General features: G+C 43.2%; 1 protein-coding gene across 3 annotated transcripts in view; it reads right to left on the reverse strand.

The window, feature by feature from the left end:
- The window catches only part of LOC137654652 (POC1 centriolar protein homolog A-like), a 99504-nt gene that overhangs the window by 33442 nt on the left and 45832 nt on the right, over positions 1–20230 (reverse strand). For all 3 annotated transcript variants that reach the window (XM_068388476.1, XM_068388477.1, XM_068388478.1), the window contains exons 4-6: positions 18454–18614; positions 8764–8958; positions 8494–8578 (exon numbers count right to left, since the gene is read on the reverse strand). In XM_068388476.1, the coding sequence (XP_068244577.1) occupies positions 8494–8578; positions 8764–8958; positions 18454–18614 (441 nt within the window). The remainder of the gene's footprint in view (positions 1–8493; positions 8579–8763; positions 8959–18453; positions 18615–20230) is intronic.

Here is a 20230-nt window from a genome sequence, read left to right on the forward strand (position 1 = left end):
TGCAGTAGGCTAAAATTCCGGACCTTACCCATCCCTCCATTTAACAGTCTAACCCGGTTGACCCTATTGGCCTTGTGTTCCACCCCACTTCATCATCATTTCATGTTCATTTTATCATCCTTTCATGTTCATTTTATCATCCATTTCATGTTCATTTCCCTGATATAGCCGAAGTCGTGCTGCTTGGGAGTAAATAAATAACTAACTTTTTTATGCTGCCATTTTGTTTTTGAATGCCATTTTGTTTTTGAATGCCATTTTGTAAGAAACCCCTGGTGAGTTATAGGCGATATCAATTACACTATTAGAATTTTAAACTTGCAAATCTGTTTAATTGAATTATCAAAGAAACTAATTTGGTAAAATATCAAGTTTAACCACCCAATTACTAATAAAATGAATAATTCAGGTCAAATTTTGCGCATGCGCACTTTAGAATTTTCATGACATTGTATTTACAGTGACTATTGACATAAATATAGTGGTTTTCCTTCAAATCTACACTACTGGTCATCAAAAGTGCTTCATATGACCCTCTTGTCAATATCTTACATGTAGAAATTCGGGGGTTTTGCCACCATTTTAAAAATGTTATTTTCATTAGTAAAATAAATTTTTGAATATACTTACCCGATAATCATGTAGCTGTCAACTCCGTTGCCCGACAGAATTCTACGGAAGGGATACGCCAGCGATCGCTATACAAGAGGGGGGTGTACTCACAAGCGCCACCTGTGGCCAGGTACTGCAGTACTTCTTGTTGACACCACTTCAATTTTTCCTCGGTCCACTGGTTCTATGGGGAGGAAGGGTGGGTCAATTAAATCATGATTATCGGGTAAGTATATTCAAAAATTTATTTTACTAATGAAAATAACATTTTTCAATATTAAACTTACCCGATAATCATGTAGCTGATTCACACCCAGGGAGGTGGGTGAAAACCAGTGTACATGTATATCAAGAAGCTAAGTATCCCGTATTTCATATTATCAGTTATTCAAAATAACAATGAAATTACAAGTACCTGGTAAGGAAGTCGACTTGAGCCATTACTCTGCCTTAAATAAGTTCGTCTTCCTTACTGAGCGCAGCGTTCCTCTTAGGAGGCTGAACAACTCTAAGGTGCTGAAGTATCAAGGGCTGCAACCCATACTAAAGGACCTCATCACAACCTTTAACCTCGGCGCTTCTCAAGAAAGAATTGACCACCCGCCAAATCAACAAGGATGTGGAAGGCTTCTTAGCCGACCGTACAACCCATAAAAAGTATTCAAGAGAAAGGTTAAAAAGTTATGGGATTATGGGAATGTAGTGGCTGAGCCCTCGCCTACTACTGCATTCGTTGCTACGAATGGTCCCAGGGTGTAGCAGTACTCGTAAAGAGACTGGACATCTTTGAGATAGAATGATGCGAACACTGACTTGCTTCTCCAATAGGTTGCATCCATAACACTCTGCAGAGAATGGCTCTGTTTGAAGGCCACTGAAGTAGCCACAGCTCCCACTTCATGTGTCCTTACCTTCAGCAAAGCAAGGTCTTCTTCCTTCAGATGAGAATGTGCTTCCCTAATCAGAAGCCTGAATAGTAAGAAACTGAGTTCTTAGAACTTGGAAAAGAAGGTTTCTTGATAGCACACCATAAGGCTTCTGATTGTCCTTGTAAAGGTTAAGACCTTTTTAGATAGTACCTAAGAGCTCTAACTGGGCAAAGTACTCTCTCCAGTTCATTCCCCACCAAGTTGGACAGGCTTGGGATCTCGAACGACTTAGGCCAAGGACGTGAAGGAAGCTCGTTTAGCAAAAACCGAGCTGCAAGGAACATGTAGCCGTTTCAGATGTGAAAACAATGATCCTGCTGAAGGCGTGGATCTCACTTACTCTTTTAGCTGTTGTCAAGCACACGAGGAAAAGAGTTTTTAATGTGAGGTCCTAAAAAGAGGCTGATTGGAGAGGTTCAAATCTTGATGACATAAGGAACCTTAGGACCACGTCTAGATTCCAGCCTGGAGTGGACAACCGACGTTCCTTTGAGGTCTCAAAAGACCTAGGGAGGTCCTGTAGATCTTTGTTGGTGGAAAGATCCAAGCCTCTGTGGCGGAAAACCGCTGCCAACATACTTCTGTAACCCTTGATCGTAGGAGCTGAAAGGGATCTTACTTTCCTTAGATATAACAGGAAGTCAGCAATCTGGGTTACAGTGGTACTGGTTGAGGAAACTGCATTGGTCTTGTACCAGCTACGGAAGACTTCCCCTTGAGACTGATAGATTCTGAGAGTGGATGTTCTCCTTGCTTTGGCAATCGCTCTGGCTGCCTCCTTCGAAAAGCCCCTAGCTCTTGAGAGTCTTTCGAAAGTCTGAAGGCAGTCAGACGAAGAGCGTGGAGGTTTGGGTGTACCTTCTTTACGTGAGGTAGACGTAGAAGGTTCACTCCTAGAGGAAGAGTCCTGGGAATGTCGACCAGCCATTGCAGTACCTCTAAGAACCATTCTCTCGCGGGCCAGAGCGGAGCCAACCAACGTCAGCCGTGTCCCTTTGCGAGAGAACTTCTGAAGTACCCTGTTGACAATCTTGAACGGCGGGAATACATACAGGTCGAGATGGAACCAATCCAGCAGAAAAGCATCCACGTGAACTGCTGCTGGGTCTGGAATCGGAGAACAATACAACAGGAGTCTCTAGGTTATCGAGGTAGCGAACAGATCTATGGTTGGCTGACCCCACAGGGCCCAAAGTCTGCTGCAAACATTCTTGTGAAGGGTCCACTCTGTGGGGATGACCTGACCCTTCCGGCTGAGGTGATCTGCCATGACATTCATACCGCCCTGAATGAACCTCGTTACCAGCGTGAGCTTTCGATCTTTAGACCAGATGAGGAGGTCCCTTGCGATCTAGAACAACTTCACGAAAGAGTCCCTCCCTGCTTGAAGATGTAAGCCAGGGCTGTGGTGTTGTCAGAGTCCACCTCCACCACTTTGTTAAGCTGGAGGGACTTGAAGTTTATCAAGGCCAGAAGAACCGCCAACAACTCCTTGCAATTGATGTGAAGTGTCCTTTGCTCCTGATTCCGTGTTCCCGAGCATTCCTGTCCGTCCAAAGTCGCACCCCAGCCCGTGTCTGATGCGTCCGAGAGGAGACGGCGGTCGGGTTTCTGAACAGCCAAAGGTAGACTTCCTTGAGAAGAAAGCTGTTCTTACACCACGCGAGAGAAGACCTCCTCTCTTCGGAAACAGGAACTGAGACCGTCTCTAGCGTCATGTCCTTTATCCAGTGAGCAGCTAGATGATACTGAAGGGGGGGAGGTGGAGTCTCCCTAACACGATGAACAGGGCCAGCGATGAAAGTGTCCCTGTTAGACTCATCCACTACCTGACTGAGCATCGGTTCCTTCTCAGCATGCTCTGGATGCATTCTAGGGCTTGGAAGATCCTTGGGGCCGACGGAAAAGCCCGAAAAGCTCGACTCTGAAGATCCATACCCAGGGAGACAATGGTCTGGGATGGGACGAGCTGAGACTCCTCAAAATTGACCAGGAGGCCCAGTTCCTTGGTCAGATCCATAGTCCATCTGAGAATCTCCAGACAGCGACGACTTGTGGGAGCTCTTAAAAGCCAGTCGTCTGACGGAGCCGGACACAAGATCATGGTACTGCTGCACAGTCTGTGAACTGTCAACCATGGGGAAGCGAGGAAGTACAGTGACAACCCGAAGCTGTCTAGACTGTCTGGGTCGTACAGACAACTCCTTATCGGGTTGCTGAGGTTGCCGCACTGCGTCACAACAAGTCACTTCTGCTGGTTGTTGAACGTCTTCCCAGTGACACACTGACTCCGTAAACAAAAAATCCTCTAACAAGGACTAAGCTTGGACTGCATGTCTTGCAACACAGCTCAAGGTCTATGGGAGCAGGTGTGGTAACAGACGGGGTTAGCGACTGAAGTGGAACCATTACCTTCCCTGGAAGCATGTTATGCTTAAATAAAAGTCCATATGAGGCTACGCAGCTAAAGGCTCCTCTCCAAATGACAGAGTCCTCAAGGGAATATCAGAAGGAGGGAGAAAAGCACTTTCTCATCTACAGGGACCATATCCGAGAAAAGCTAAGTTCTCTCAGTGAGGGTTTCACTGGTGCAAAAGCAGCAGACTAGAAGGCAACGTTATGAAACTGCTTGACAGTCTAGTGAGTTGGCAACAACCAAAGATGTGTGACTGAGAAGCATGCGGTAAGGTATGCAGAGCATGTTGTATGCAGAGCATGCTGTATGTAGAGCATGCTGTAAGGTAAGCAGAGCGTGTTGCATGGCGTGTAACATTTCTCAGAAATTCCATGACCAGTGCTAGAGTGAGTAATATCGCATTACTGTCCATTGAAAGTGCACGTGCCGAGGGAATTGATTTAGACTGTTTTGTTGATGAATTTGATAGCCGGCATGATAATCGTAGAATTAAGCTGCACTAAATGTACTATAATCTACTTCACCTCAGGAAAGGGAAACTCGCCCTGTTGGCAACACTGCATTACTTCATGCATGCTTGCATGGGGTTTTAATATCAACATAATATTTACCTTACATTCATAACTCATGATTCATTTTTGTTTTGAAGATATTTTTGCCATATTTTGCGATTTTGTTAAAAATATATTGCAAGGAATACATATATATTTTTATATTAAGTAATACAAATAACCTCCATTATCATAATGTTTGTGTAGGCATACATGTATATGATTACAAATGCAAGTTATGAAAGTAATGAGGTGTTATTATTGTCATTTGTTATTTCCAAGTTGAATGGGAAGAGGCTCAAGTTGAGGAGAAAGTGGCAGATGCATGCGTTGAGGTGGCTGACTCATAGCATGAGGTTGCTGCCTCAAGAGTTGCGCTTGCTGTAAGGGTTGCGGATGCGCAGTAGCAGGCTCCTGAGGAACGAGTTGAGGTTCCTGAGGTGTGAGCTGCGAGAGTTGTGCTAGCCTAAGGAGTTGAGGCTCTCGCCTTGAGGAGGGTTGAGGTCGCTGCAGCGAGTGCTGAGGTGGCTGCCTCATTGATGGAAGAGGTTGTCGTACCTCAAGAGATTGTTGCCTCGCTGGTGGAACCGCAAGCGGAACCGGAGGAAGTAAGGCATAAGATTCCTGCTCCCATTGCTGAGGTTGCCTTAAGGAAGGCGGAGGTTGCTGCACACCGCTGGTAACTGGCAACTCAGTACGCGGTAAGGTATCCTGAGGAACCTCAACATCGTACGCCTGGCAGACTGGACTGCGGTGAGGCGGAGCGATCGCAGGAGGAGGTGTAACCTTCTCAGCCTGACACTCACGCATTAAGACCGCAAGCTGTGACTGCATGGACTGCAGCAAAGTCATCTTGGGGTCGGCAGACGCTAAGGTCTGCTGAGGCAAAGCCTTAACAGAAGATGAGGTCTGTTGCGGCATCACCTTACCTCTCTTAGGAGGTGTGCAGTCACCTGATGACTGCGGAGAGTCAGAGCTAACCCAATGACTGCATCCGGGTTGTTGAACTCTAGAGGTCTGGACTTTACGTTTAAGAGGTCTTGAGACCTGAGTCCAGCGTTTTCTCCCCGAAATTTCTTCTGCAGACGAGTAAAATAAGGGCTCAATCGTCTGCGGGTGGGAGTGACGGTCTCTGTAAGACACGCCCGCAACCACCGAGGATACTTCTGTGCGCCGATCAAGGCCTGCCGAACCCTTTTGCCCTTCGACATTGCTTCTCCCCTGGGCTTGGGAGCTTGCAAGAGGTCCCGGACTGGGAGGACGACTGGCACGCACAGAAGTACCCTCACGCACAACACTGACACACTTTGCGCTAATCACTTATCACTTTTGAATTTCTGTTTGCACTTATTTCACTGAACTCGAAACTTTAAGTGGTTTGTACCTGAAACACGCAATTCTATCCTTCCTTAAAAGTTAGTAATTGCGAAAACAGAATTACAATGTAACAGAAAAATCTAATGAAAGATAAATAATTCAGTGGCTGGAAAGAGACTAAACACTAGATCAAATAAACTACGTTTAAAATCTCTCACCGCATAAAGCTTGAGAACAAGAATTAACTCTAGAAACGTTTACCTTCTTCCCCTAAAGAGACTAGGGAGAAGAGCAAAAAACGATAACAACGTTACTCGCTTGAACGAAACGTTTATCCAGCTCTCTCTCCCTCCGTCTCTATCTCTCTCTCTCTCTCTCTCTTGACTTAGAACCTGAGAGAAGAGCCCAATCATATATACTCGTTAAAACATATTATTGTTAAAGGAAAAAAACTGAAAGATTTCCCAAATAAAAAGTTCCTTTATTAGAATTAAAACCATTAAGTTAAGAAAGAATGAACAAAACGCTATAAACGGTTTACTCTTACTGCAACGTGACACCGTGAAAATTCTCTCTCTATCGTAACGATAGAGCGCAAGTTGAACGTTCTGAACGTCAACAACTGCAGAGACAAAACAAAACGTTAGTTCAACTTTGAAACAGTACGAGACTATCAAAGAAATTCTTTCAAAAACATTAAAATAGCATAATATGTTAACAGGTAAAACCGAAATGACGGGCTCAATGTTAATTAACTTCGGTACAAGAAAAGACCGCCTACTATTAGGAAAGGTCGAATATAAACAAATATAAAAATTAATTTTAATAAATTTATAAAAAAGGAAGTTAATCGAAGAGGCCTATAAAAGGCGGAGAGATATAAAATAAATCTATAACTTTTGTTAAGCAAAATTAAGAAAGAGAGTCTATACTCTCTTAGACACCAACACTTCCGTCTAAGGGAAGGGTCGGCCATTTAAAGGTGAAAGAGAGTTCATACTCTCTTCGTCACCATAATTAATCAAATTAATTCCAAAAGCTAGCTAAGCTAATAATAAAAACTTCCTGAATAGCGAAAGCTGAAATCTTAGAGCAATACTTCACCAAAAACCGTGAACAAGACTCCAAAATTATAAGCGTATCCATGAACGTCTTGCCGGAAGCACGACAGAGGAAAAATTGAAGTGGTGTCAACAAGAAGTACTGCAGTACCTGGCCACAGGTGGCGCTTGTGAGTACACCCCCCTCTTGTATAGCGATCGCTGGCGTATCCCTTCCGTAGAATTCTGTCGGGCAACGGAGTTGACAGCTACATGATTATCGGGTAAGTTTAATATTGAAAAATGTGGCGCCCATCTTGATAAATGAAAAATTTGAGTGGCTCACAGTTTTATTTTCATGAGAACACCATAAAGAACCTTCATGCAAAGTTTGATATTTGTATCATAAAATTAACTATTTTGATAAAATCTTAAGGTTATCCGCCCTACTATGAAGGAACTCTCTGACTCAGGGTAGTCTGCCACAGCGGGCGCCGGGCAGTAGTCTGTAGTTGAGTAATCCTGCCCCACAGCACCCTCAAACCTTGCCAGTGCTAGAAACTAGCATTACAACATTACTAAATTAAGCAATAAAACTAATGAATATAAAAATAATAATCATCTAAATAAAATCAACAAAACCCCCACAGACTACAGAACCGAAAGTCTATCATTCTAAAGGTTATCCAATCTTCTCTCAAATACGGTTTGGCAAAACTTGATTTCACATCCCCTCAACTTCTCTTAATACCTTTCATCGAGAAAAATGTTTAACTCACGAGCAGAAAGATACTCTGCAATCAAACTTTTGATGAGCTTGAGGGATTAGGCCTTTAATAAGGATAACTAGGTACAGTATCTTTCTCTCCAAAAGAAATTAGGGATACTCACTACACCAGGTTTTAATATACTCAAGTAAGATGGAGTGGAGCTATGCACTTATTGTGTGAAAGGTGTAGGAGTGTATTAGGTACAGTGCCCTGAAAGTAACAAATGTAACAAGGTGTTCTGGACTAAAAATCCATATTGATAAGATTTTAGATGACTGGAATGTATAAAAAAAGCAAATGGGCAAGACAGCAGTATTCTTAAAAAAGGTAAAACATATTTGTTACCCTGGAGAAAAAAAAAAGAATGAATGTGCAGCATTAGTTGATACAGCAATAAGAGTGCTGACAACATGAAAGAAGTGGAAAGGCAGTGTCTAAATAATGGTAAACAAATGTTTCATAATAGTAAAGAAAGTAAACTGATGATGGGTACATAATGCCTACACTCTAATATGCAGCAGAAACATGTGTATAAACAGGAAATGGAAGAGATTTGAATAAGGAAGATCTTTTAATGAATGAGAAAATGGTGGAGAGATGCATTGTTCAGAAGCTGGAAAAAAGGATTTGAGTACAATACATGGATTGAGATGGCTCAGGCATGTGATGAGAATGGACGAGGAACAGTTACTGAAGTCAGAAAAAACTATAACTGGGGAAGGGGCAGGAGAAAAAAAATACTACTACTACTAGTAAAATTCATGACATGTCATACAGTAATCAATGTCTTTTCAGCAGCTAACAGTTAAAGATGGTAAAGCAAACAAGTGCTTAAAGAATATTATAATTCATACTCACCAGAGGGATGGAAAGATAAGCAGAGAACAGGAGCAGAGTGGGCATCATAATGCTGTAATAGCTTGCGTGTCCTTATGTCATAGATCTACAATGAGATAAAATTACTTTTAAGAGAATCATGTTAAATACTTTCCAAATTTAAGACCAGTCATTCATATACCACTTTAAAAAATAATTACAATTATATCAATGAAGGTGACACAGACATGAATTTACTTGAGAGTAAAATGTTTGGCAATTCACTAAAATAAAAAAATGTATTAACCTTACTTTAACAGAATTATCAGTATTTGCTGCAGCTATACATGTACCAGATGGATGGAATGCAACATGAGTAGATGATCCTCTAAGATCTGGAAAGCTGTGCAGAGTACTAGCAGTGTGAATATCGTGAAGTTTCACTGTTTTATCGTCAGCACAGGAGACTAGCATCCGGCCGTCAGGTGAAAAACGAACACATCGTACCTGTAATGCATATATAATACAGTACTGTATTGATTTAAAACACTATAATATCAATACTTATAGCAAAAAACTTGATATACATGTTAACCATGGAAGAAAAAACCCTCCATTGGAATTTGAAGGTCAACTTAAGGATACTGTATCTACATTTTACAACCATATTTAGGATTTGTACTTTGTTATCCATTTCTACAAAAGCATCAATAACTAAAGAAGACTTTACTGTACTGGAAATGACCTCGTGAGACAAAAATATCTGCAAAGTAATTGATTTGGAAATAATTCTTTTTAATCTGCACATATTCACAGTACTCGCAACCTGATAAATTGTAATTTACATTGTAAGTGGTAAACTTGAAAGGGTGGCAACCATCTCTTCTCTGCTTGCTTAATTACTTTTCCCCAGTTCAGCAATTTAAGATTACTGTAATCTGTCCGAACAGGATTAACCACTTCTCTACGACATCAAAACATGTTCGGTATTACACATGATGACACCCCAGATACGTCATTTACAAATAAAAACCATATGGGTTCAAATCACTCTTATATCCTACAAAAAGAGTACAAAACATAGTCTTATATCACATTTAAGGAATTTCATTAAAAAAGCTACTCCTCTCCCTGATATTAGCCCCTTCTCCTTTCTTTAGCCAACCAACGAAGTCTTTGGGATTCTAGCCATTATTCCTGATTGTGTAAGCGCTATTTTAATTTGTTTTGTTACCATGTACAATCATGCAACTCTCTGTAGTTAATTACTCAAACAGCCACTGACAACCCCCAGCTTAGAGACGTAGGGATCCTTACATCGCACCCTATCATCAACTGAAACACTTGCAATTCTAGTCTTTATTGATGATTATGTAAGAGCTATTTTAGTGTATTTCTATGTTGGCATACATGCTCAAATCACACAGAAAGACTTTTGCAGAGTGTAACGTAGTGTGTCATTCTTCAACCATCCCTGGTTCTCACCCTCCCTGACTCCAACCCACAACGCCACCAAAACACCAGCCATGCAAGTTCTTGAAAGCTCTGATAGCTGTAAACACGATTTATTTTTTCATATTTTGTTTCTTATTTTCTCAATCATAATATTTTACAAAATCCTATCATTTTCATGTCATAGATATGATATACTTCAGATTAGCATTGTTCATTGTTTTCACATGTAAAAGTTACCATAATATTATTATATATATATATATATATATATATATATATATATATATATATATATATATATATATATATATATATATATATATATACATATATATATATATATATATATATATATATATACATACATACATACATATACCAAGGCACTTCCCCCAATTTTGGGGAGTAGCCAACATCAACAAATGAGACAAAAACAAAAAAGGGGACCTCTACTCTCTACGTTCCTCCCAGCCTAACAAGGGACTCAACCAAGTTCAGCTGGTACTGCTAGGGTGCCACAGCCCACCCTCCCCCGTTATCCACCACAGATGAAGCTTCATAATGCTGAGTCCCCTACTGCTGCTACCTCCGCGGTCATCTAAGGCATCGGAGGCAGCTGCAGGGCCTACCGGAACTGCGTCACAATCGCTCGCCATTCATTCCTATTTCTAGCACGCTCTCTTGCCTCTCTCACATCTATCCTCCTATCACCCAGAGCTTCCTTCACTCCATCCATCCACCCAAACCTTGGCCTTCCTCTTGTACTTCTCCCATCAACTCTTGCATTCATCACTTTCTTTAGCAGACAGCCATTTTCCATTCCCCTTGCCCTAAGAATTGCATCACATTTCAATATGATATTTTAATTATAAAATAAATTTTTGAATATACTTACCCGGTGAATATATAATAGCTGCAACTCTGTTGCTCGACAGACACATACATAAAAACTCGCCAGCGATCGCTATACAGGTTGCGGGTGTGCCCACCAGCGCCAACTGTCGGCCAGATACCACTCTCAATGTAAACAAAACCTCAATTTCTTCTCATCCCACTGCGTCTCTATTGGGGAGGAAGGGAGGGTCGTTTAATTTATATATTCACCGGGTAAGTATATTCAAAAATTTATTTTATAATTAAAATATCATTTTTAAATATTTAACTTAGCCGGTGAATATATAATAGCAGATTCACACCCAAGGAGGTGGGTAGAGACCAGAGTTAAATATGTTTACATCGTATAAGCTAAGAGTTTTTTATTTCATTTTGACAGTTATCAATATAACAAAACCAAAATAAATAGGTACCTGGTAAGGAAGTCGACTTAGACGATTACTCTGCCTTGTAAGTACGTCTTCCTTACGGAGCCCAGCGATCCTCTTAGGATGCTGACAGACCCCCAGGAGCTGAAGTATCAAGGGCTGCAACCCATACAACAGGACCTCATCAAACCCCTAATCTGGGCGCTCTCAAGAAATGACTTTGACCACCCGCCAAATCAACCAGGATGCGAAAGGCTTCTTAGCCTTCCGGACAACCCATAAAAACAACATTAAAACATTTCAAGAGACAGATTAAAAGGATATGGAATTAGGGAATTGTAGTGGTTGAGCCCTCACCCACTACTGCACTCGCTGCTACGAATGGTCCCAGTGTGTAGCAGTTCTCGTAAAGAGACTGGACATCTTTCAAGTAAAATGACGCGAACACTGACTTGCTTCTCCAATAGGTTGCGTCCATGATACTTTGCAGAGATCTATTTTGCTTAAAGGCCACGGAAGTTGCTACAGCTCTAACCTCGTGCGTCTTAACCTTAAGCCAAGATCGGTCTTCCTCACTCAAGTGTGAATGAGCTTCTCGTATTAACAATCTGATAAAATATGACAAAGCATTCTTTGACATAGGCAAGGATGGTTTCTTAACCGAACACCATAACGCTTCAGATTGGCCTCGTAAAGGTTTAGTACGAGCTAAGTAGAACTTAAGAGCTCTAACAGGGCATAAGACTCTTTCTAGTTCATTGCCTACGATCTCCGATAAGCTAGGAATATCGAAAGATTTAGGCCAAGGACGAGAAGGTAGCTCATTTTTGGCTAGGAAACCAAGCTGCAGAGAACAAGTAGCTTTTTCTGACGAAAACCCGATGTTCTTGCTGAAGGCATGAAGCTCACTGACTCTTTTAGCTGAGGCTAAGCATACCAGGAAAAGAGTCTTAAGAGTGAGATCTTTCAGGGAGGCTGACTGTAAAGGCTCAAACCTGTCTGACATGAGGAATCTTAGGACCACGTCTAAATTCCACCCAGGAGTAGCCAAACGACGCTCCTTAGAGGTCTCGAAAGACTTAAGGAGGTCTTGCAGATCTTTATTGTTGGAAAGATCTAAGCCTCTATGCCGGAAGACCGAGGCCAACATGCTTCTGTAGCCCTTGATAGTAGGAGCTGAAAGGGATCGTACTTTTCTCAGGTATAAGAGAAAATCAGCTATTTGGGCTACAGAGGTACTGGTCGAGGATACGGAAACTGACTTGCACCAGTCTCGGAAGACTTCCCACTTCGATTGGTAGACTCTAATGGTAGACGCTCTCCTTGCTCTAGCAATCGCACTGGCTGCCTCCTTCGAAAAGCCTCTAGCTCTCGAGAGTCTTTCGATAGTCTGAAGGCAGTCAGACGAAGAGCGTGGAGGCTTTGGTGTACCTTCTTTACGTGTGGCTGACGTAGAAGGTCTACTCTTAGAGGAAGACTTCTGGGAACGTCTACTAGCCATCGAAGTACCTCGGTGAACCATTCTCTCGCGGGCCAGAGGGGAGCAACTAACGTCAACCTTGTCCCTTCGTGAGAGGCGAATTTCTGCAGTACCTTGTTGACAATCTTGAATGGTGGGAATGCGTAAAGATCTAGATGTGACCAATCTAGGAGGAAGGCATCTATATGTATTGCTGCTGGGTCCGGGACTGGAGAACAATAGATTGGAAGCCTCTTGGTCAGCGAGGTTGCAAAGAGATCTATGGTGGGTTGACCCCAAGTCGCCCAAAGTCTCTTGCACACATCCTTGTGGAGGGTCCATTCGGTTGGAATTACTTGACCTTTCCGACTGAGACAATCTGCTAGGACGTTCAAGTCGCCCTGGATGAACCTCGTTACTAGGGAGATGCCTCGATCTTTTGACCAGATGAGCAGGTCCCTTGCGATCTCGTACAAAGTCAGTGAGTGGGTACCTCCCTGTTTGGAAATGTACGCCAAGGCCGTGGTGTTGTCCGAGTTTACCTCCACCACCTTGCCTCGAAGGAGATTCTCGAAGCTTATCAAGGCCAGATGAACCGCCAAAAGCTCCTTGCTGTTGATATGCATGCTCCTCTGACTCGAGTTCCACAGACCTGAGCATTCCCGACCGTCCAGCGTCGCGCCCCAGCCCAAGTCCGATGCGTCCGAGAAGAGAACGTGGTTGGGAATCTGAACTGCCAGGGGAAGACCCTCTCGTAGGCTGATATTGTCCTTCCACCAAGTCAGACAAGACTTTATCTTTTCGGAAATCGGGATCGAGACCGCCTCTAGCGTCTTGTCCTTTTTCCAGTGAAAAGCCAGATGGAATTGAAGAGGACGGAGGTGTAGCCTTCCTAGCGAGACAAATTGCTCCAGGGATGACAGCGTTCCTACCAGACTCATCCACAGCCTGACTGAGCAGCATTCTTTCTTCAGCATCTTCTGGATGGAGAGCAGGGCTTGATCTATTCTGGGGGCCGACGGAAAAGCCCGAAAAACTTGACTGTGAATCTCCATCCCTAAATACAGAATAGTTTGGGATGGGACCAGCTGTGACTTTTCCAAGTTGACTAGGAGTCCCAATTCCTTGGTCAGATCTAGAGTCCAATTGAGATCCTTCAGACAGCGATGACTGGAAGAGGCTCTGAGAAGCCAGTCGTCCAAATAAAGGGAGGCTCGGATGTCCGATAAGTGGAGGAATTTTGCCACATTCCTCATAAGCCTCGTAAACACGAGAGGAGCTGTGCTTAGGCCAAAGCACAGGGCCCGAAACTGGTACACCACATCGTCGAAGACGAATCTCAGAAAAGGTTGGGAGTCTGAGTGAATGGGGATGTGGAAGTAGGCGTCCCTTAGGTCTAGAGAGACCATCCAGTCTTCCTTTCTGACCGCTGCTAGGACTGACTTTGTGGTCTCCATGGTAAACTTCGTCTTTGTGACAAAGACATTCAGAGCACTGACGTCTAGCACCGGTCTCCAACCTCCTGTCTTCTTTGCTACTAGGAAGAGACGGTTGTAAAACCGCGGCGATTGAAGGTCCGAGACTTTGACCACCGCTCCCTTCTCTAGCAAAAGAGACACTTCCAGTTTCAGGGCTTGTCTCTTTTCTTCCTCTCGGTACCTGGGAGAGAGATCGATGGGGGACGTCGCTAGAGGAGGTTTGCGTACAAAAGGGATTTTGTACCCCTCTCTGAGCAACCTCACAGATTGTTGATCTGCGCCTCTCTTCTCCCAGGCTTGCCAGAAGTTCTTGAGTCTGGCACCTACTGCTGTCTGAAGTTGCGGGCAGTCAGACTCTGCCCTTAGAGGACTTGGATCCTTTTCTCTTCCCTCTCTTCCCTTCGGCACGAGCACCTCCCCTGCTGGAGGCTCTGCCACGAAAGGGCGGGATAAACCGAGACGCTGGAGTGTCTATCCTAGGTCTAGCAGACAAGGCAGGCAAAGGGGGAGCTTTGCGAGCCGAGGACGCAACTAGATCGTGGGTGTCCTTCTGCACTAAAGACAAGGCAATTTCCTTAACCAAGACTTCAGGAAACAGGCACTTAGACAAGGGCGCAAAGAGTAGCTCAGATCTTTGGCATGGCGTCACTCCAGCAGACAGGAAAGAGCACAGAGACTCTCGTTTCTTCAGGACTCCGGACGTGAATGAAGCGGCAAGTTCGTTGGACCCATCACGGACGGCCTTGTCCATGCAGGACATAATGAGTAAGGAAACATCCTTATCTGCAGAAGAGATTTTCCTACTCAGGGCTCCTAAACACCAGTCCAGGAAGTTAAAGACTTCGAACGCCCTAAATATGCCTTTAAGAAGGTGGTCCAGGTCCGAAGGTGACCAACAAATCTTCGAGCGTCTCATGGCAAGGCGGCGGGGAGAGTCTACAAGACTTGAGAAGTCGCCCTGGGCAGAGGCAGGAACTCCCAAGCCGAGAACTTCTCCCGTGGCATACCAGACGCTCGATCTAGACGAGAGTTTAGATGGGGGGAAGGCAAATGCTGTCTTCCCTAAACTCCTCTTGGTCTCTAACCAATCGCCTAACAGCCGTAAAGCTCTCTTGGAAGAGCGAGAGAGAACGAGTTTAGTAAAGGCAGGCATGGTAGTAGGAACGCCTAAGACAAACTCTGACGGCGGCGAACGAGGAGCCACAGAAATAAAGTGATCAGGGAACAACTCTTTAAAAACAGCCATGACTTTTCTAAAGTCCAAGGATGGTTGAACTGCTTTAGGCTCATCTAGTTCTGAAGGTTGATCATCAGGGTGTGGTTCAGCAACGTCCTCATCTGACAGTTCCTCATCCGATAACTGATGAGAAAACGGCAAAGGAGTAGGCAACGTTTGACTCGCAGAGTCCGGTCGCACTGGTGCATACGTGACGGAGCCGGACGCAGCGTCCTGTAACTGCTGAACAGTCTGGGAACTGTCAACAACCACAGGTGCGCGAGGACGCACAGCGTCCACCCGAGACTGTTTAGACCGTCTGGGTTGTGCAGTCAACACCATACCGGGTTGCGGAGGTTGACGCACCGCGTCAAAACAAGTCAACTCTGATGGTTGATGAACGTCCTGAACGTCACCAATCACATCAGTGCGTTGCCTAACGTCAACATGCGGCTGGAAATCCACACTGGGTCGCATCGGTGGAGGTACTACCCCAACTGGTTGACGCGAGAAAGCTACATCAACGTCAACAGGACGCACAACAGACCGCTTGGATGGCTGATGGCCAGTAGGTTCGGCGGAAATCTTCTCAGCATTGTAGTCCTCCATCAAGGACGCAAGCTTGGACTGCATGTCTTGCAGTAACTCCCATTTAGGGTCTACGGAAGCAGGTGCGGTAACAGACGGGGCTAGCGAATGAGACGGCACAACTTTGCCTCTCTTAGGCGGCGAGCAGTCATCAGATGACGGCAACGGGTCCGAACTGTCCCAGTGGCTACAACCGGGACGTTGGACTTGTCCTGAAGGGACCGACTTACGCTTTAAAGGTCTGGAGACCTTGGTCCAAGGTTTCTTACGAGAAACACCTTCGGACGACGAGGTAAAAATGGGCTCTCTCGTCTTACGTTGGTAGGGGCGATCTTGGAGAGATACGCCTGATACCATAGAGGGAACGTCTGTTCGCTGATCAAGGCCTCTCGAACCCATGAGTCGTACGACATTGCTTCTCCCCTGGGCTTGGGAGCTTGCAAGAGGTCCCGGACTAGGTGGACGACAGGCACGAACAGACGAACCCTCGAGCGCAACACTGTTCACAACACTTTGAGAAACACTAGGCACTTTAACACTTTCCGCCGTGGCACTTTGACACTTGAGTTCCTTTACGTCCGCCATGAGTTGATTTCGGTCACTTGCTAATGCCTCAACTCTCTCCCCCAAGGCATGAATAGCACGCATCATGTCTTGCATCGACGGATCCTGAGTGCTAGGAGGGGGGTTAGGAACAACCACTACAGGGGAAGGATTAGGTTCAGGGGCATGTGGAGAGGAAAAATCTACCGACCTAGAAGAACTTCTCCTTACCCTATCTCTCTCTAGTCTGCGTGTATATTTATCAAATTCGATAAAATCGAATTCCGAAAGGCCCACGCATTCCTCACACCGATCTTCCAATTGACAGGTTTTACCACGACAATTGGAACAAACAGTGTGAGGGTCGAGAGAAGCCTTTGGAAGACGCCTATGACAGTCCCTAGCATTACATTTTCTGAACTTGGGAACTTGAGAAGGGTCAGCCATTTTGAATTAGTCAAGGGAAAATTCCAAAAAACGATCTAAGTCATCAACAATTAATCCGATTCAAAAAAGAGTTCAAGGATTTATTTGAAGAAAAACACCTGTACTGCGAAAGCTCAAACCAAATTAAAGTACTTCACCAAATATGATGGGAAAAACTCCAGGTTCAACAGCGAGTAAAGTACGTCTTGTCGACACGTCGACAGAGAAGAAATTGAGGTTTTGTTTACATCGAGAGTGGTATCTGGCCGACAGTTGGCGCTGGTGGGCACACCCGCAACCTGTATAGCGATCGCTGGCGAGTTTTTATGTATGTGTCTGTCGAGCAACAGAGTTGCAGCTATTATATATTCACCGGCTAAGTTAAATATTTAAAAATTACTGTTTTCTTAAAACCTGCAATAATGAGCTGAGATCAGTGCCTCATTTGAGAAACCAAAGTTTCTGAACATAAAAGAATATCTTACTGTCTGGAGGTAAATGGAAGGCCCTGAATACTGGCATGCAGTCCACAAACACTGCAATATAGTAAATGACCCTGGCAAAGTCGAGGATATACTGGTTCTGGATTTTGCTGTCTCCAGATAGGATAAGGATTAAAAGCAATAAAAAATTCATTATACTTGAAAACAAGCTTTAAAATAATGATAAAAACAATATTGACAGAAATAGATAAAGTGACAGATACAAACCATAGACTAAGCATAAAATGTTGGATAAAATTAGTTAACATGGCAGAGCCAACACACCATGCAAGACTAAGTATCCTCCAGGATAGCCACTTCAACTGAAGAGAGGACAGTAAGGATGGTTTTGAAAATGAATAATTGTGAGTAATATAAAGAAACGGATAAGGAAAAGGCCAACTCTTGATAAACATCCAGGCATCCATGGCCCTTCTATTAAGCCTGTCCAACACACCATTTAAAAAAACAAGAGGAAGAGAAAACAGATAACATAGTGTGCCCGAGTGTACCATCAAGCAAGCAAACTCTACCCCAATAGTGGAAGACCATGGTACAGAGGTTATGGCACTGCCCAAGACTAGAGAGCAATGATTTGATTTTGGAGTGTCCTTCTCCTAGAAGACCTGTTTAACCCAGCTCAATTCTCTCTTCTACCCTTACCAAATGGTAAGCAGCCACTGAACAATTAAAGTGCAGTAAGGAAGGAGGCATGATCCTTACTCCGAAAATAAAAGATGGTATTTGAGCACATATCAGCAACCAGGCAGCCTCTACTCCAGTATCAGTATTGATTTTCAACTATGTGTCATTGTGTATCCAGCATATTACAGCATAAGAGGTGCTGTGATGGATTCAATAGAGCCTGAATCTGTAGGTCTTCCTTATACTTACTAAGTCTGTGTTGTGCAGGTTGATACACTGGCCATGGAGCAGGAGGGCAATATTTCTTTGGTATTTTCTTGTCCTATTGGATTTCTTGTTCTAGTCTTTCACAGGAAAGATCACACTCTTCACAAGCCTGAAAACAAGCAAGTGCATGGAAGCTTAATGTAAATGTACATATTAAATCAAGACCACTTTTTAAACTTACCCAGTTTGTATGCGTAGGCAGAGAACACACAAACTTATGCCGATGGACATTCCATATCTTGATAGTCTTATCATCAGAACCAGTAACTATCTGTTGACCATCAGGCGAGAAATGCACTGATCGCACTGAGTTATTATGAGCTCGAAATTCTGTAGAGTCACCTAAAATGAGAAAAAATCTTTAGTATCTTACAGTAAACTTTATGACCTGCTCTTTCTAGACTTAAGAAACCCACCTGCAATTGCTAGTGCAAAAACAATTAGACCTATTTTTCTTGTCTATCCTAACTAGCAATTTAATCAGCATCTAGAAGGCAGCTAGATTGAACTGGTAGTAAATTCATGTTGTTAAAATGTTGCACCCAAAATTATTCCACATTTCTTTCTTTTCAGTTAATTATATTTCTTTGTCCTTACAACTATAAATGATGACCGAATCTTATGGGAGTTTGAGGATCATAAAAGGAATGCTTTCAGTTTTATCTCTGCTGCTTGCATGAAATATTTATTATGAATGACAATGTGCCACAATTGTTTGAATATCAGTCTAGATGAGACATTACTCCTACAATAATTACTTTGTGATGAATGTGGCCAAAATGAAGATTAGAAAGACAAAGATCTTAGTCTGGCTGTCCTGACAAAACTATGGAAGGCTATATAAAATAATCAAAGCCTTGGAATTAATTTGCAAGTATTTAAAAAATACTCAACACATCAATATGATAAAGGTTAAAAACAATAGCGGGTAAAAAAGAGAGATGGTACAATAAAATACAGCAGTAACAAAATGAGTGACTAATATTAAAAGTAGCACCAAGATGAGAAGCAACAGATAAGAACAACATGTATTTATCATACACAGCAAATTTAAAGATATAAGTGACTTAGTCTACCCTTATATAGTGGCCTGTCAAAGATGCTTAGTGACAGGAACCTTGGAAAGAGAATGAAAAAAGGCAGAGCAGGAAGGGGAAGACAATTTTTACCCATAAAGAGTATAAGTATAATTTCTTTAAATATATAAAGCTCATAAAAATACAAAGCTAAAGCTGCGATATTGAAATTGGAATCATACAAACATAACTAGAGGATAAAACCAAATAAGACAAATTTAAAGTAATTTGTATTTTTACTAATGACACAAACCTTGAGCTTTTTATTAGGGAACATATACTTTCGGCAACGCTGGAAGACTAGCCATAAGACTTTTAGCAAGGTGCAACTACCCCACCGCTAGTTAACGGGGGGTAGGGACTAGGGGGTAGTACCAGCAACCCCGCTCACATACACACACACACCAGTGTTGTCTTGTCACTTTTGATTGAAGGCAGGACTTGGAGGGGGATAGGTGATGGCAGGCCAAATTTGTATAAAGAAGTCAAGGTTTGTATTGTTAGGAAACATACAAAGTACTTTAAAATTGTCATTTGTTCTGACACTAATTACAAACCCTACTGGCTGGCTTTTGACCTGGGGTTTCCCCCCTTTGTGCTATGCATGTAAAAGGGAGAAAACCCTAATACCTAGCTAAATCTTTCATGCAATAAAAAGCTTTAGTGGCCAGAGCAACCTGTGTGATTGATGTAATACTAGCAGTGTGACTAGTCTAGGTAAGAATTCTTAGAAATGTACGAATCTTTGAACCAACCACAGACGTTACCCAATCCCACTTCGCCAGGGGGTATGGGGATGTAACAAATATATATTTCTATACCAGGTTACACAAGGGAAATGGTTTACTTGCAGACAGAGGAGACCAGCTTGCAGAGTATTGT

This window comes from Palaemon carinicauda, chromosome 15 (genome assembly GCF_036898095.1).
Source record: "Palaemon carinicauda isolate YSFRI2023 chromosome 15, ASM3689809v2, whole genome shotgun sequence".
NCBI classification, from domain to species: Eukaryota; Metazoa; Arthropoda; class Malacostraca; order Decapoda; family Palaemonidae; genus Palaemon; species Palaemon carinicauda.